At 45.0% G+C, this 13,393-nt stretch overlaps 2 protein-coding genes across 2 annotated transcripts in view; one reads left to right on the top strand and one right to left on the bottom strand.

Moving 5' to 3' along the window:
- LOC117355354 (secreted Ly-6/uPAR-related protein 1-like) overlaps positions 1 to 5,264 on the bottom strand; it is a 201,693-nt gene extending 196,429 nt beyond the window's left edge. The window contains exon 1 of the transcript XR_004538346.1: positions 5,148 to 5,264. The gene's annotated coding sequence lies outside the window, so the exon portion shown is untranslated. The remainder of the gene's footprint in view (positions 1 to 5,147) is intronic.
- A 4,300-nt stretch (positions 5,265 to 9,564) lies between these two features.
- LOC117353453 (lymphocyte antigen 6E-like) overlaps positions 9,565 to 13,393 on the top strand; it is a 31,702-nt gene continuing 27,873 nt past the window's right edge. Inside the window, exon 1 of the mRNA XM_033929394.1 lies at positions 9,565 to 9,697. Coding sequence (XP_033785285.1) covers positions 9,646 to 9,697 — 52 coding nt within the window. The 5' untranslated portion in view covers positions 9,565 to 9,645. The remainder of the gene's footprint in view (positions 9,698 to 13,393) is intronic.

The raw sequence follows: 13,393 nt of genomic DNA, 5'->3' as shown, positions 1-13,393 counted from the left end.
TTTGCACTATATGGTGGGTGTATGAGGAGATTCACATTTCCTGCACAGCTAAGTCCTTGTGAAGTTATCTTGTTCTTTCTGTATTTGACATCTAGCAAGGTCTCTGTTTGGAAGGAAAGATCTAAGCTTAAAAATGTAGTGGCCAGAAGTTATGGTAAAAGCAGATAGTGTTGCTGATTTTAAGAAAGGTTTGGACAAATTCCCGGAGGAAAAGTCCATAGTCTGTTATTAAGACATGGGGGAAGTGTCTGCTTGCCCTGGATCGGTGGCATGAAATGTTGCTACTCTTTGGGTTTTGACCAGGTACTAATGACCTGGATTGGTTACCATGAGAATGGGCTACTGGGCATGATGGACCATTGGTCTGACCCAGTTAGGCTATTCTTATGACCTGGAAAAGGAGGCAAAGTGCGAGGTTATAAAATTTGCAGACGATACGAAACTGTGCGGCAGAGTTAACTCCAGGGAGGAGTGTGAGGACCTGCAAAGGGACCTAGACAAGCTGGAAGACTGGGCAAACAAATGGCAAATGCGCTTTAACGTAGAAAAATGCAAGGTCATGCATATAGGGAAAAAGAACCCGTTGTTCAACTACAAATTGGGGGGGGCATTGTTGGGAGAAAGCAATCTTGAGAGAGACTTGGGTGTGCTGGTGGATGCATCACTGAAGCCATCTGCACAGTGTGCAGCGGCCTCAAAAAAAGCCAACAGGATGCTGGGCATCATAAAGAGGGGCATAACTACCAGGACGCGGGAAGTCATCATGCCACTGTATCGAGCGATGGTGCGTCCGCATCTGGAATACTGCGTTCAATATTGGTCGCCGTACCTCAAGAAAGACATGGAGGTACTTGAGAGAGTCCAAAGGAGAGCAACAAAACTGGTAAGAGGGCTGGAACACTACCCATATGCTGAGAGGTTGGATAGGCTGGGGCTCTTCTCTCTGGAAAAAAGGAGGCTCAGGGGTGATATGATAGAGACCTTCAAGATCATGAGGGGCATAGAGAGGGTGGATAGGGACAGATTCTTCAGGCTGAAGGGGACAACAGGTACGAGGGGGCACTCGGAGAAACTGAAGGGAGATAGGTTCAAAACGAATGCAAGGAAGTTTTTCTTCACCCAAAGGGTCGTGGACACTTGGAATGCGCTACCGGAGGAAGTGATCAGGCAGAATACGGTACAAGGATTCAAACAGAGATTGGATGGATTCCTGAGGGATAAAGGGATCGTGGGATACTGAGGGAGGAGCTGGGATGTAACACAAGTATAGGAAGTTAATCAGGAAATGAGTATAAACTAACCTGGTCGTGCATGTGCAAGACCGGAGGGCTAGGACTTCGATAGGAAGGCAGGACTTAAATGGGAAACCAAGGTGGCAAGGGAGCCCCTTCTGATGATTCAGACAGGTCTGGACCTGTTTTGGGCCGCCGCGGGAGCGGACTGCTGGGCGAGATGGACCTGTGGTCTGACCCGGCGGAGGCACTGCTTATGTTCTTATGTTCTTATGTTCTTATGTTATGTTCTCATCTGTAGGGGCCTTTGTTTTCACTTCTTATTTTAATGTATTTTTTTTTCTGGGAACTTATCTGTTTTTTAGAATGGGAACAAAAACGGAAGAGAATTAATGTGTGTGGAATGGGGGGGTTTACTAATTTCTTCAGCTAAATAATTAAATTCACCTCAACCAGACATAGGAGAACTCACGCACCATTCACACACCCTCCAACCAAAAACGTCAAAAGAAAAAAAACTGTTCGACAACCTCCTAACACTCGACCCCCACCTCTACAACCTATTGACCTCGACCACAAACTACAAAACCTTCAAAAAAGAAATAAAAACCCTTCTATTCAAAAAACACATAAAACCGAACTAACACAATAAGAACTGTCCCAAGCATCACCTGCAACTACTCCATATGTACTTCTGATGTCATGACAATTCAGACATAATTTATGTTATGTTTGGAATAATGGTTACATATATGAGGTTCAATAAAAGAAAATTTTCACTGCCTGTTTCTATTATGACCATTTATTTTTCACTAGTCTTATAGCCCGTTACATTAACGGGTGCTAGAATATATGTGTGTGTCTGTCTTTATTTATTTATTTATCTCTCTCTCCTTAGCCGCTTTCTTTCTTTCTTTTTCCTTGGCTGTCCATCACCACCCCTTGCCTGCTCCCCCTGTCCATTCTCCCTTCCTTTTACCTCCACTGTGTCCACCACCACCCCTTCACTGCTCTCCTTATGCAGCAGCAGCCCTTCTCCCTTTGTTTTACCTCCACCCTGTCCATCAGCACCTCTTTCCTTCTCCCCCTGTCCAGCAGTAGGCGTCCCTTCCTTTTTCTCCCTCCCCCCCTCCTTCTTATCCCTATGATACACTTACCTTGCTCTGCCCCTGATCAGAGGTTCCCAACAGCCACCCAGTTGCACCCATTGGAAAAGTTCCCTCTGCCGCATCCCGCATCCCTCCTGACGTGACTCCCGCTGTCTTTCTTTCTTTCTGTCTCTGTCCCTGGCCCCCTTTGTCTTTCTGTGTATCTCCCTGCCCCTGTGTCTTTCTTCTTTTCTTTCTGTCTCCCTTCCTCCCTCTGTCTGTCAGTCCAAAGCAGCATTCCCTCCCCCTCCATTTCCCTCCCCCCACATCAGTTCCCTGCAGCAGCATTAGCGTTTCCTCTACCCCCCTTTCCCTTCCCACGGTACAGACTACGAACCTGGCGATTCCAGCATGTGCAGCAGTCTTCACATGCTGCTTCGTGTCCTTCTACTGGCCTGATTTACTCTGGCACGTCACTGATGACATCATCAGAGATGCGGCAGAGCAAATCAGGGCAGTAGAAGGGCCCGAAGCAGCGTGTGAAGACTGCTGCACACGCTGCTTGAATCACCAAGGTAGTCGGATCCGCGGGAAGGGAAGGGGGGGCGGCAAAGGACTCGGGTCCCGATCCGGGGCGGAAAGTTGCTGGGCTCTTCGGTGGGGGCGCTGAGCGGCCGCGATCCCTCTCCTCTGAGACACCCCCCCGCCCGGCTGCTCGCCCGCTGGAGGAACGGAGATCAGCGGCTGGCTGCGGTCCGGGCTTGTGGAGGCATCGGCAGCTCCTACCTAAGATGCCCTACATCTCACGGAAAACGAACGCAGGCAGATGGGAGTGCGCATGCGCGACCTAGCATTTTATTATATTAGATGGTTATTACAAAAAATATTTTTTTACATGGGGGGGTGTCAAAAATGATGGGCCCCGGGTGCCACATACCCTAGGTACGCCACTGAGCAGTTGCTTAAACGCTAAAAAGGAAGTGAGTATGAGAGGCGTAGGGGTCAGACTTTTAAAGAGACAGTAACAGAAATGGGCTTTTAGCAACGTTTTGAATTTCAGGAAGGACATTTCAGAATGAAGGTATAAGGGTAAGGAAGTCACAAGAAGATAAGAATTTTTATGCGGAGAATCTCCCAGTAAAAAAAAAGATGAAAGATCTGTGCCTGGCATTTAGAAGAGCAATCGCTAGGCACATCTCCTCCCTCCTGTCAAATTGCTCTCCCTGCCTCAATCAGCTGAGCCACAAGACTCCCTGAAGTTGCCAGTGGCATTGGGGCTTCCCCTGCTGCTCAACTATTGGGGCAAGAAGAGCAGCTATTTTTTTAGGGCTCAGATGTGTGTGTTACACATGCACAAATCTACGTCAATTAAAAGAAAAAAATGAAAAGATCATGCTAGTACTCCTGTGCCAGGACCCCTCCCACTCCCCCTGTAGGATCAGCAGGAAGGATGCCCACTGCCTCCTGCCAATAGACCCACCTCTTCAAAATGACGGACATTCCCCTTCCCGATGTATCCTGGGATGCACTGGGAGAAGCCTAAGGTGGAATTTCCCCTTCCTGGTGACACCTAATCTAATCTTCTACTTGTGTGTCGCTCATACGTATACAGGTTCAAGGCGACTGTAAAGAGAGGTAAGAGGGGAAGGAGAGAGAGGAGGAAGAGGAAGGGGAGAGTGGAGGAAGGGAGGGAAGGGAAAGGGAGAGAGGAGAGGCTAAAGGAAATTAAGTATCGAACAGATGGGTTTTCAGTTTTCTTCGGAAGATGATGTGGCAAGGTTCAGTTCTGGTTTTTTCTGTAAGGCCATTCCAAGTTTTGACTCCTAGAAAGGTAAGCATGGAGTGGAAAACTCGTTTATAGTGAAGATCTTTAGTGAATGGGAGATTTAGTAGCATCCGGTTGAGGGTACTGCGGGAAGTAGGCCATGCTATTGAGAAGAGCTGGATGAGTGGGCCGCAGTTTCCATAAAATATGCAGTGAATGATGCAAGATATTTTGAATGTTATTCATGATGGGTTGGGTAGCCAGTGCATTTGTTGTGACTGAGTCGTATTTTCTCAGGTTGAAGATAAGTCTTACGATAGTGTTTTGGATGAATTGCAGTTTGTGAATTAGAGCAGGGTTGATTCCTATGTAGATGGAGTTACAGTAGACCAGTTGTGTAGGACCATCAGTTGTACGATTAAGGCAAAGTGGTATTGGTGAAAGTAAGGTCTGATTAGTCATAATTGTCTCAGGGTGTAGCATGCAATATTGCTATTCCTTGGTTTTTGGCCAGGTACTGGTGATCTGGATTGGCCACCATGAGAACGGGCTACCGGGCTTGATGGACCATTGGTCTGGCTCAGTAAGGCTATTCTTATGTTCTTATATGCCAGACCAGTCTGTAGCCCTTGAAGCCTGCAGTTTGATAACTGAATCTATCTATATAAAATTGGATGTTTCTGTGTGTGTATGTTCCAGCATAACTCTGAAACGCATGGACAGGTTTCAACCAAACTTGGTATACATATGACTTACTATCTGGGGAAAAATACTGTGGGATGGGGATGGGGTGACATGTAAAATTAATCAAAAATGACAGATATTAGTGTCTAACCCATAGTTTTTGGGCTCGATGAGATGAATACTGACACTCCCGATGCCATTTAAAGAGCCATAGAGAGGGCCATTCATGCTGCTAAAAATGAAGATGTCCATGATTCCTTTTACTGTCTAATAGAATAAATAAATATCTGGGTGATCAGCTAGTAAAGTATAAATATTTGTTGACAGCAGACAAAGAACCAGTATTAGGCAAAGCCCCCCACCCCTGCCACATCATACCTTTACTGGCGGGAATACTCAATCCTTGCCAAATGGAGATTCTCTGCTGACGTCCCCACCATGCTGCTGAAGTAGTGAGAAAGCCAGGAATACTCAAGCCTTGCCAGCTGGTCAGCCACTTGTGGGCAGAAAGAAGAGCCAGGGGATAGAAGGGTTTATTGTTCTCCTGTCAACAGGAGGAGTCAGGAAACAGCTCTGCTTCCTCCTCTGTCAATAATCTACAAGAATTGATACAGACAAAGATTTTTCCTTATATATAAGAGAGTATACTGGGAATTATCACCCTGCCACCACAACAATGGCTATGTATTAAAAACAAAACAAATGTTTTTATACTGTGTGAGCCAGGTCCTCAGTATACACAACTTACCAGACAGGACAAGCCTGTTCTCAAAAGTGGTGAGCTGTGTTAACCCAAAAGGGTCTAATAAGCATGTAATATCCCTGGACCTGGCCAGCTCAGTGTAATAAATAGTGAAATTCACACTGTGAAATCAAAAATCAATCGTGTATAAAGTGACTGACTGACTGACTGCAATGAGAACGCTGGTGTTGATCAAACTAGAGATTCAACTGTCCAACCAATAGATTTCCCAAGATGGAAATTAGTTCATTAGATGAAAAGTAACCCAACAATCAACCAAAAAGGACGGTTACTTATCTCCAAGGGCTATCGGCAAGTTCATCTGTCATTCATCAATGCTCAATAAAAACTACTGGGTCAAATTCTAAACTACATCTCCCAAAAAAGCAGAACCATACAGCAAAACTGAAAAGGAAGAACTTGTAATGTGAACTTCACTTCAATGTGTAAACGTTCAACCAGAGAGGTGCTCAGAACCTTGAAAAACAAGGTGGAATAGATGCTAACTGGGGACAAGCCCCTATAAGCATTTCAGTGTTCTATCATTGCATCCTCTCCCGTGATAGAAAGAAATATGGTGAAAAATATTTTGCAAAAAAGACTAAACTAATGTCCCAAATCAATCATGTGAAAAAATAATAACTTCAACGCTTTTCAAATGTGAACTTAACTTGCATAGGTGCTTCGGGAAGCTGTCTCACTCCAGCGGGCTCTAACGCGGTTCGCCAAAGGCTTCTTCAGAGAGCCGGCAAACGAGCTGGAACTGAGTGAAAACTTCTTCCTGCCAATACAAGAGAATGCTTTCAATAATGCATTGTTATAACAAGTGTATACACATAACACTCACTGAACTTCTCATCGCTGCCGGTGGTACCTTCCTCGTCACCCTCGCTTACATCACTTCCCGGTAAGGTAACTTCCTCCTGAACTCCCACAACATATACAGGTACACCTGTCAATCTTAGTGGAGGAACGCCCACCACTCCACTTCTCTATTCAAACCTGCCGGGCTGACAGTCTGCCAATGGAAAATCACGCTTGTTCACGTTTCCATAGTACTGCTTGTTTGTTCCCACCCCTATGAAGAAACGCGTTAGAGCCCGCTGGAGTGAGACAGCTTCCCGAAGCACCTATGCAAGTCTTTTTTGCAAAATATTTTTCACCATATTTCTTTCTATCACGGGAGAGGATGCAATGATAGAACACTGAAATGCTTATAGGGGCTTGTCCCCAGTTAGCATTTATTCCACCTTGTTTTTCAAGGTTCTGAGCACCTCTCTGGTTGAAAGTTTACATATTGAAGTGAAGTTCACATTACAAGTTCTTCCTTTTCAGTTTTGCTGTATGATTCATCAATGCTCTACAGAAGTCCATTTCGGAGGTATGAACCTCCTTCCTCGGGAGCAGAACCCTGAGATAATCAGGCCAAGTAAGCGAAAAGGAGCAGAAAATCAAGGGGATCAGGCTGAAGCTCAAGTTGAAAATGGCACTTTGGCATTGATGAATGACAGACGAACTTGCCGATAGCCCTTGGAGATAAGTAACCCTCCTTTTTGGTTGATTGTTGGGTTACTTTTCATCTAATGAACTAATTTCCATCTTGGGAAATCTATTGGTTGGACAGTTGAATCTCTAGTTTGATCTTCAACACCAGCGTTCTCATTGCAGTCAGAGTATACTGGGATGTATTTCACTTTATACATGATTGATTTTTGATTTCACAGTGTGAATTTCACTATTTATTACACTGAGCTGACCAGGTCCACTGATGTTACATGCTTATTAGACCCTTTTGGGTTAACACAGCTCATAACTTTTGAGAACAGACTTGTCCTGTCTGGTAAGTTGTGTATACTGAGGACCTGGCTCACACAGTATAAAAACATTTGTTTTGTTTTTAACTCATAGCCATTGTTGTGGTGGCAGGGTGATAATTCACAGTATACTCTTTTATATATAATGAAGAAAGTTTGTCTATATCAATTCTTGAGTTTTTCTTTCCTAATTGGATCTCTCAGTTTTATTAAATATTTTTCGACAGTCAAAAGCACATGGATCCTCTTTTATGGAATTTGAATAGATTTATAATTACGATGGAGGCCCAATACACTTGTTTGCCTAGAGTTCAACAAAGGGTTAATCCTGCCTCGTATGCGACTGTGGTCAAAAGTCGGGAAATGCTTTCCTATTTCTTTGATTCTGACTTTTGATTGATTAGACCAGAGTATCACAAACTGTGTTCCGCAGCAGATTTCAGGTGTGCCCTGATGAGACACCAGTAAGGAAGAGAGGCACCAGCACTGGCTGACTGCATATAGGACGTGACTCTTGTGGCGAGAGACACATCCATCCTGTGTAGGCCATCAGCCGGCACCGACAACTCTCCTTGCCAGCATCTCTCTTCATCTTCCCGCACCTCCACTCCTCCAGAATCCCCCCCCCCCCACCACGTGACAGGTTCAGGGTTGCGGCCAGATGGGCCTCCATGCCGCTGGTCCAAAAGTTTGCGAGATACTGGTTTAGACATTTTCCAGGAACCAGGTATGTCCGCACTTGACATCATATCAAATATGCTCTGCTGCTCACATTTGATACCAGAAACAGATGTTATCAGTGTCATGTATCTTATATCTTCAGGGTATTTCTCAAGAGGTGCAGATGGAGCTTCACAGAAAAGCTACCATCTCCATCAGTGCTCACAAACTCTCTCCGCCTCCAAGTTCAAATCCATTTACTGAGGTCAAATGGACGGACTGAAAATTGCCCCCTTTCCCTCCCTCCATAAGCATTAAGTACATGTGAAGTTCACACATTAACAAAGGATATTCCGGGCCTTAGTTAGGTTGGACAATTAAAGCACATGCGTAGAACTGTACTTTCAAATCTGCCTATGAATTTTTAACTTTAACCCTATGGACTTTGCACTGAGGTGGTCTATTGAAAATTGACCCCTTGAAAATTCCATGCAAGAAGGAACAGGTTGAGCAAGTCCAGGTTTTACAGACAGCACACATGGAAAGATAATTTAAATTTTTAATAAAAATTGTTCTCCTTTCAAAGATCTGAACTCATGTTACAAGCAGGTATATGTGTTATTTACTTAGCAAGGCAGACTTACAATCTAAGTTTTACCAGAGGCAGTGGTGGGTGACGTGACTTGCCCAAGGTCATAAGGATGACAGATGAAGAAGCCGGATTGAATGTTTGTCTTCCTGGTTCCATTCTCTAGGCTACGCCTACCTTTCTGAGAAAAGTCAAAGCTGAATCTTCCTCTCTGCAGAAGAGTAACCCCAAGACATCAGTTTCCCCTTAGCACAGGGAGGTTCTCCAGTTACCCTCCAAATTCGAGAAACACCTGATAATACAGTACTTCCCCAAAACTCGCGGTGGTACGTTGCTGAAGTGACCGTGAATTGCGAAAAATTGCGATTATTGGATGCGGAAGAGGAGTGGGGATTGGAGGTGGGAGAGGGCTGCAGGGGCGGTAGCAGTGGCTGTTGCGAGTGCCAATGCGGGTGGTGGCGCTTGTAGCTCTGACCGGGGATCGCAGGTCAGGCAGAGCGGATCGGTGATGTCGCAGGGCCGGAGGATGCGCACAGTGGGGTCCCAGGTCGTGGATGGAGGATATTTTTCTTTTTTTTTTTTAACCTTCTTTATTCATTTTCAACATTACATTAAGTGTTAAAATATATTCATTCACAATAATAATAAATACATCACTTAAAAACAATCATTGATACATTTCATAAATTCTTATCCCCATCACACCCCTTTCCCATCCCCCCTCCCATATATTCCATTATCATCTAAAACATGTAATGATATTTTTCTAAGTACAAATTGCTGAGGAAAAAACTATGAACGACTGGGGCCGCGAACTCTAACCCGCAAGTTCGCGGGGGAGTACTGTATATCACAGAAATTTAGATAGAATTCCAGGTGTAGTTGAAAACCCTCCCTGGAGGCCTCATAATGCTCCTCTAACCCCTTTCAGAATAAAGAAGGTGATGTGGTACAGAGGCCCTGAGCAGTTGGATTTCCTTTTGGAGAGCAGCCATAGAAAGCATTTATCAAGAGGTTATATAACACTCCTGGTGTATCCGACACTCTCTAGTCTGGAGGCATCAACTGAAGATGAGGATCTTACTGGTTTCCCTGCTGGCCGCAGCTGTGTGTCTGCACCTGGGTAAGTGAGATGAAAACACGAACCGTCCAATGCATTGTTTATATGTGAAAAATATTAAAGATATAGAAATAAAAACAAAAGAGAAGAAATAAAGGCGATTCTGGTTAAAGCTACAGCCTCAGCACCCTGAGGTTGTGGGTTCAAACCCATACTGCTCCCTGTGACCTTGGGCAAGTCACTTAATCCCTCCATTACCCCAGGTACATTAGAGAGATTGTGAGCCCACAAGGACAGATGGAAAAATGCTCAAGTACCTGAATAAATTCACGTAAATCGTTCTGACCTGCCCTGGGAGACCAGTATAGAAAATTGAATACATAAACTGATACCTTTATATTGGACTAACGTACGAGTGGATTGTTTGATTAGCTTTCGAAGGGAACCCTTCTTCTTCAGATCAGAAAGCTAATCAAACAATACCCTAAGTTAGCAATAAAAAAAGGTATCACCTGCATTCCTTTGATTTCTCTAGATTTTCTTAAAATTGGACCTTTTCACTCAAGATTCCCTTCACAAATCGGAGCTGATGGCAAATTGTTAGTCCAGGTCCAGTTATCGTTTCCTCGCCCAGGGGTTTATCATTTCTTTGTGCCTGAGGGAGCATCAGTGGCTGAAGCAGGGATTTGAACTCTGGCTACCTGGTTCTCAGGGTTCTTCATTTAATCTTGCACTTTTCCTTTGTTATCTTGATGCCTCTGTAGGTACCATTTCCTTCTTTCATATTTATGTATTTTTAGCATTTAAATACTTCTTCTAGCCTAACATGGCTTAGATTCAGGTACTCAAGCATTTTCCCTGTCTGTCCTGGTGGGCTCACACTCTCTAACGTACCTGGGGCCATGGGGGATTAGGTGACTTGCCCAAAAGATATGCAGGCACAGAAAGAATAATCAGTTCACCCAAAAATACTTTCCTTGTGTCATAAAGCTCTACAGCAGGGGTGCCCACACTTTATGGGCTTTCGAGCTACTTTTATAATGACTAAGTCAAAATGATCTACCAACAATAAAATTTAAAAAAAACACAAAGCACACTGAAAGGCAGAGAAAATGTTAATTATTCATATTGTGGTTTTTTTCAAAGAGGTCACGGCAGATGACTCTATGCAATGTCACTTCAGTAACAAAATACAAAAATAGACAAATACACCCCCTCCCTTTTTACTAAACCATGATAGTAGGTTTTAGCACAGGGAGTTACGCTGAATGGCTCGCGCTGCTCTTAATGCTCATAGGCTCCCTGCGCTTAAAAACACTATTGCGGTTTAGTGAAAGGGAGCCATAGTGCAAAATATAGACAGCAGATATAAATTCTCAAAACAGACACATTTTGATCACTAAATTGAAAATAAAATCATTTTTCCTACCTTTGCTGTTTGGTGATTTCATGATTCTCTGGTTGCACTTTCTTCTTCTGACTGTGCATCCAATCTTTCTTCCTTTCTTTCAGCCTCCTGTACATTTCCTCTCCTCCAGACCTCATTCTCTCCCCCAACTTTTTCTTTCGGTCTCCCTGCTTCCCTTTCTTTCTGTCTCCCTGTTCCCCCTTCTTTCTGTCTCCCTGTTCCCCCTTCTTTCTGTCTCCCTGTCTGCCCCCTTTCTTTCTTTCTCCGTGCCCTCCCCCAAGCCACTTGGTTTGCTGCCACCGCCATCGGAGAACAGCCCCCAAGCCACCGCCGTCCCAAGCTTTCCCTGCAGAAGCATCGCGCTGTCCAGCATTCCGCTCCCTGACGTCAATTCTGACGTAGGAGAGGAAGTTCCGGGCCAACAAGGCATTTCTCCCCATTCCATCCAGCCTGAGCCCCATCTCTCCTTGATTCAGCATTTCCCTTCTGTGTCTGTCAGAATTACCTTTCCACCTATTTTCCAGCATCACCCTTCTTTGTATCCATCTCACCTATATCCCTATCTCACCACTTTTTCAGAATCTTCATTTGTCTCTGTCCTTGTCTTTACCCCATGTTCACCATTTGCCCTTTCAATGTCTTTATCTCTTCCCCCACACATACACACTTTTTCAGCATTACTTCTATGTCTCTATTTCATCTCCTCTTCATGTCCCCTCTGTATCTCTATTCTTATTCAGTAGGTCCTGCTTACCCTTTCTCTTCTTTGTGTCACCATCTCCATTTTCAGCTTTCCCCCCTTTTCCTTTGTTACTGCACCCTGTAGCCAGAATCTTTCCACTCTCCCTCCACTCCGGCCCACCCAGTATGAAATATTTCCTTTTGTTTCCCTCACCTCTCTCTTTCTCTCTCTCTTCTCCTCCCTCACCCATGAGTCCTGCATCTGGCCCTCTCCCTTCTACCTGCACCCGGCAACACCCCCTGCTCCGCGGCTCTCTACAGCAACTCGTCAACAGCGGTGATCAAGACAGGCTGCGGACATCGAGGCCTTCCCTCTACGAGTCCCGCCTTTGTGGAAAAAGGAAGTTGAAACAGGCGGGACTCGCAGAGGGTAGGCCCCGACGTCAGAAGCTTGTGTCGATCACTGCTGCTGAGTTGCCAAAGAGAGCCGCAGAGCAAGGGGTGTGGCCGGAAGCAGGTAGAAGGGAGAGGACCAGATAGGAAGGCTGCTGGAAGACACCGACCCCGGCCAGGATGATTTATTTTTCAGGCTGCTGATGCTGCTGATGCCGCTACCCCCCCCCCCCTCCGAAATGACAAAAATCAGCCTAAAGTGGATGCCTGGTGTCGGCGTCTTTGACGTCGGGGAGAGGATGGCTGATAGGCCGGGTAGATCAGGACGGCAATACGAGTCTATCATGGAGCCCGGGAATCGACTCACATTGCCTTCCTGAGCTACCGGTCGATCGCGATCGACATATTGGGCACCCCTGCTCTACAGTATATCTTAAATATAGTCCTGGTGTATATCACTTGCTGTTGTCTTATTATATTGACCTTAGCAAAGGAGAAAAAGCTTCAGATCCACTTATTCTTACTAGCACAAAGCATTCCTGAAAAGGGCTAAGCACCAGGAGTACATTTAAGATATACTTTAGAGCAGGGGTGTCCAACCTTTTGGTTTCCCTGGGCCGCATTGGAAGAAAAAAATTTGTCTGGGGCCTCACAAACACTAACGCTAGCTGATGAATAATAAAAAAAAAAAAAAGGCCGAGCAGGTTCTAAATTTGCAATTACTAATATAGAAGATGTACATATCAAATAATAAACCTTCATTAAAGGGACACTGTGGAGAGGAACCCAAAAAAGCAGTAATACTTACCCTGACTGAGCGATCCTTCACATGTTCCGCTGACAGCATAAGCCCGGTTCTCCCAAAGCATAGTAACATAGTAGATGACGGCAGATAAAGACCCGAATGGTCCATCCAGTCTGCCCAACCTGATTCAATTTAAATTTTTTTTTTTTCTTCTTCTTAGCTATTTCTGGGCAAGAATCCAAAGCTTTACCCGGTACTGTGCTTGGGTTCCAACTGCCAAAATCTCTGTTAAGACTTACTCCAGCCCATCTACACCCTCCCAGCCATTGAAGCCCTCCCCTGCCCATCCTCCAGACACAGACCGTACAAGTCTCCCATTCACTTTAACAGCTACAGTGAGCCTCTGAAGAGCAGGGATGCTGAAGCAGCTGTCAGCTGCGCACGTGGAGGATCGCTCAGTCAGGGTATTACTGCTTTTTTGGGTTCCTCTCCACAGTGTCCATTTAAAATTGTTTTTGATATTTTTTTTTTT

This window comes from Geotrypetes seraphini, chromosome 2, assembly GCF_902459505.1.
Source record: "Geotrypetes seraphini chromosome 2, aGeoSer1.1, whole genome shotgun sequence".
Classification (NCBI taxonomy): domain Eukaryota; kingdom Metazoa; phylum Chordata; class Amphibia; order Gymnophiona; family Dermophiidae; genus Geotrypetes; species Geotrypetes seraphini.
Note: the sequence above shows the minus strand (reverse complement) of the source record. Positions and strands in the feature narration are given on the sequence as shown.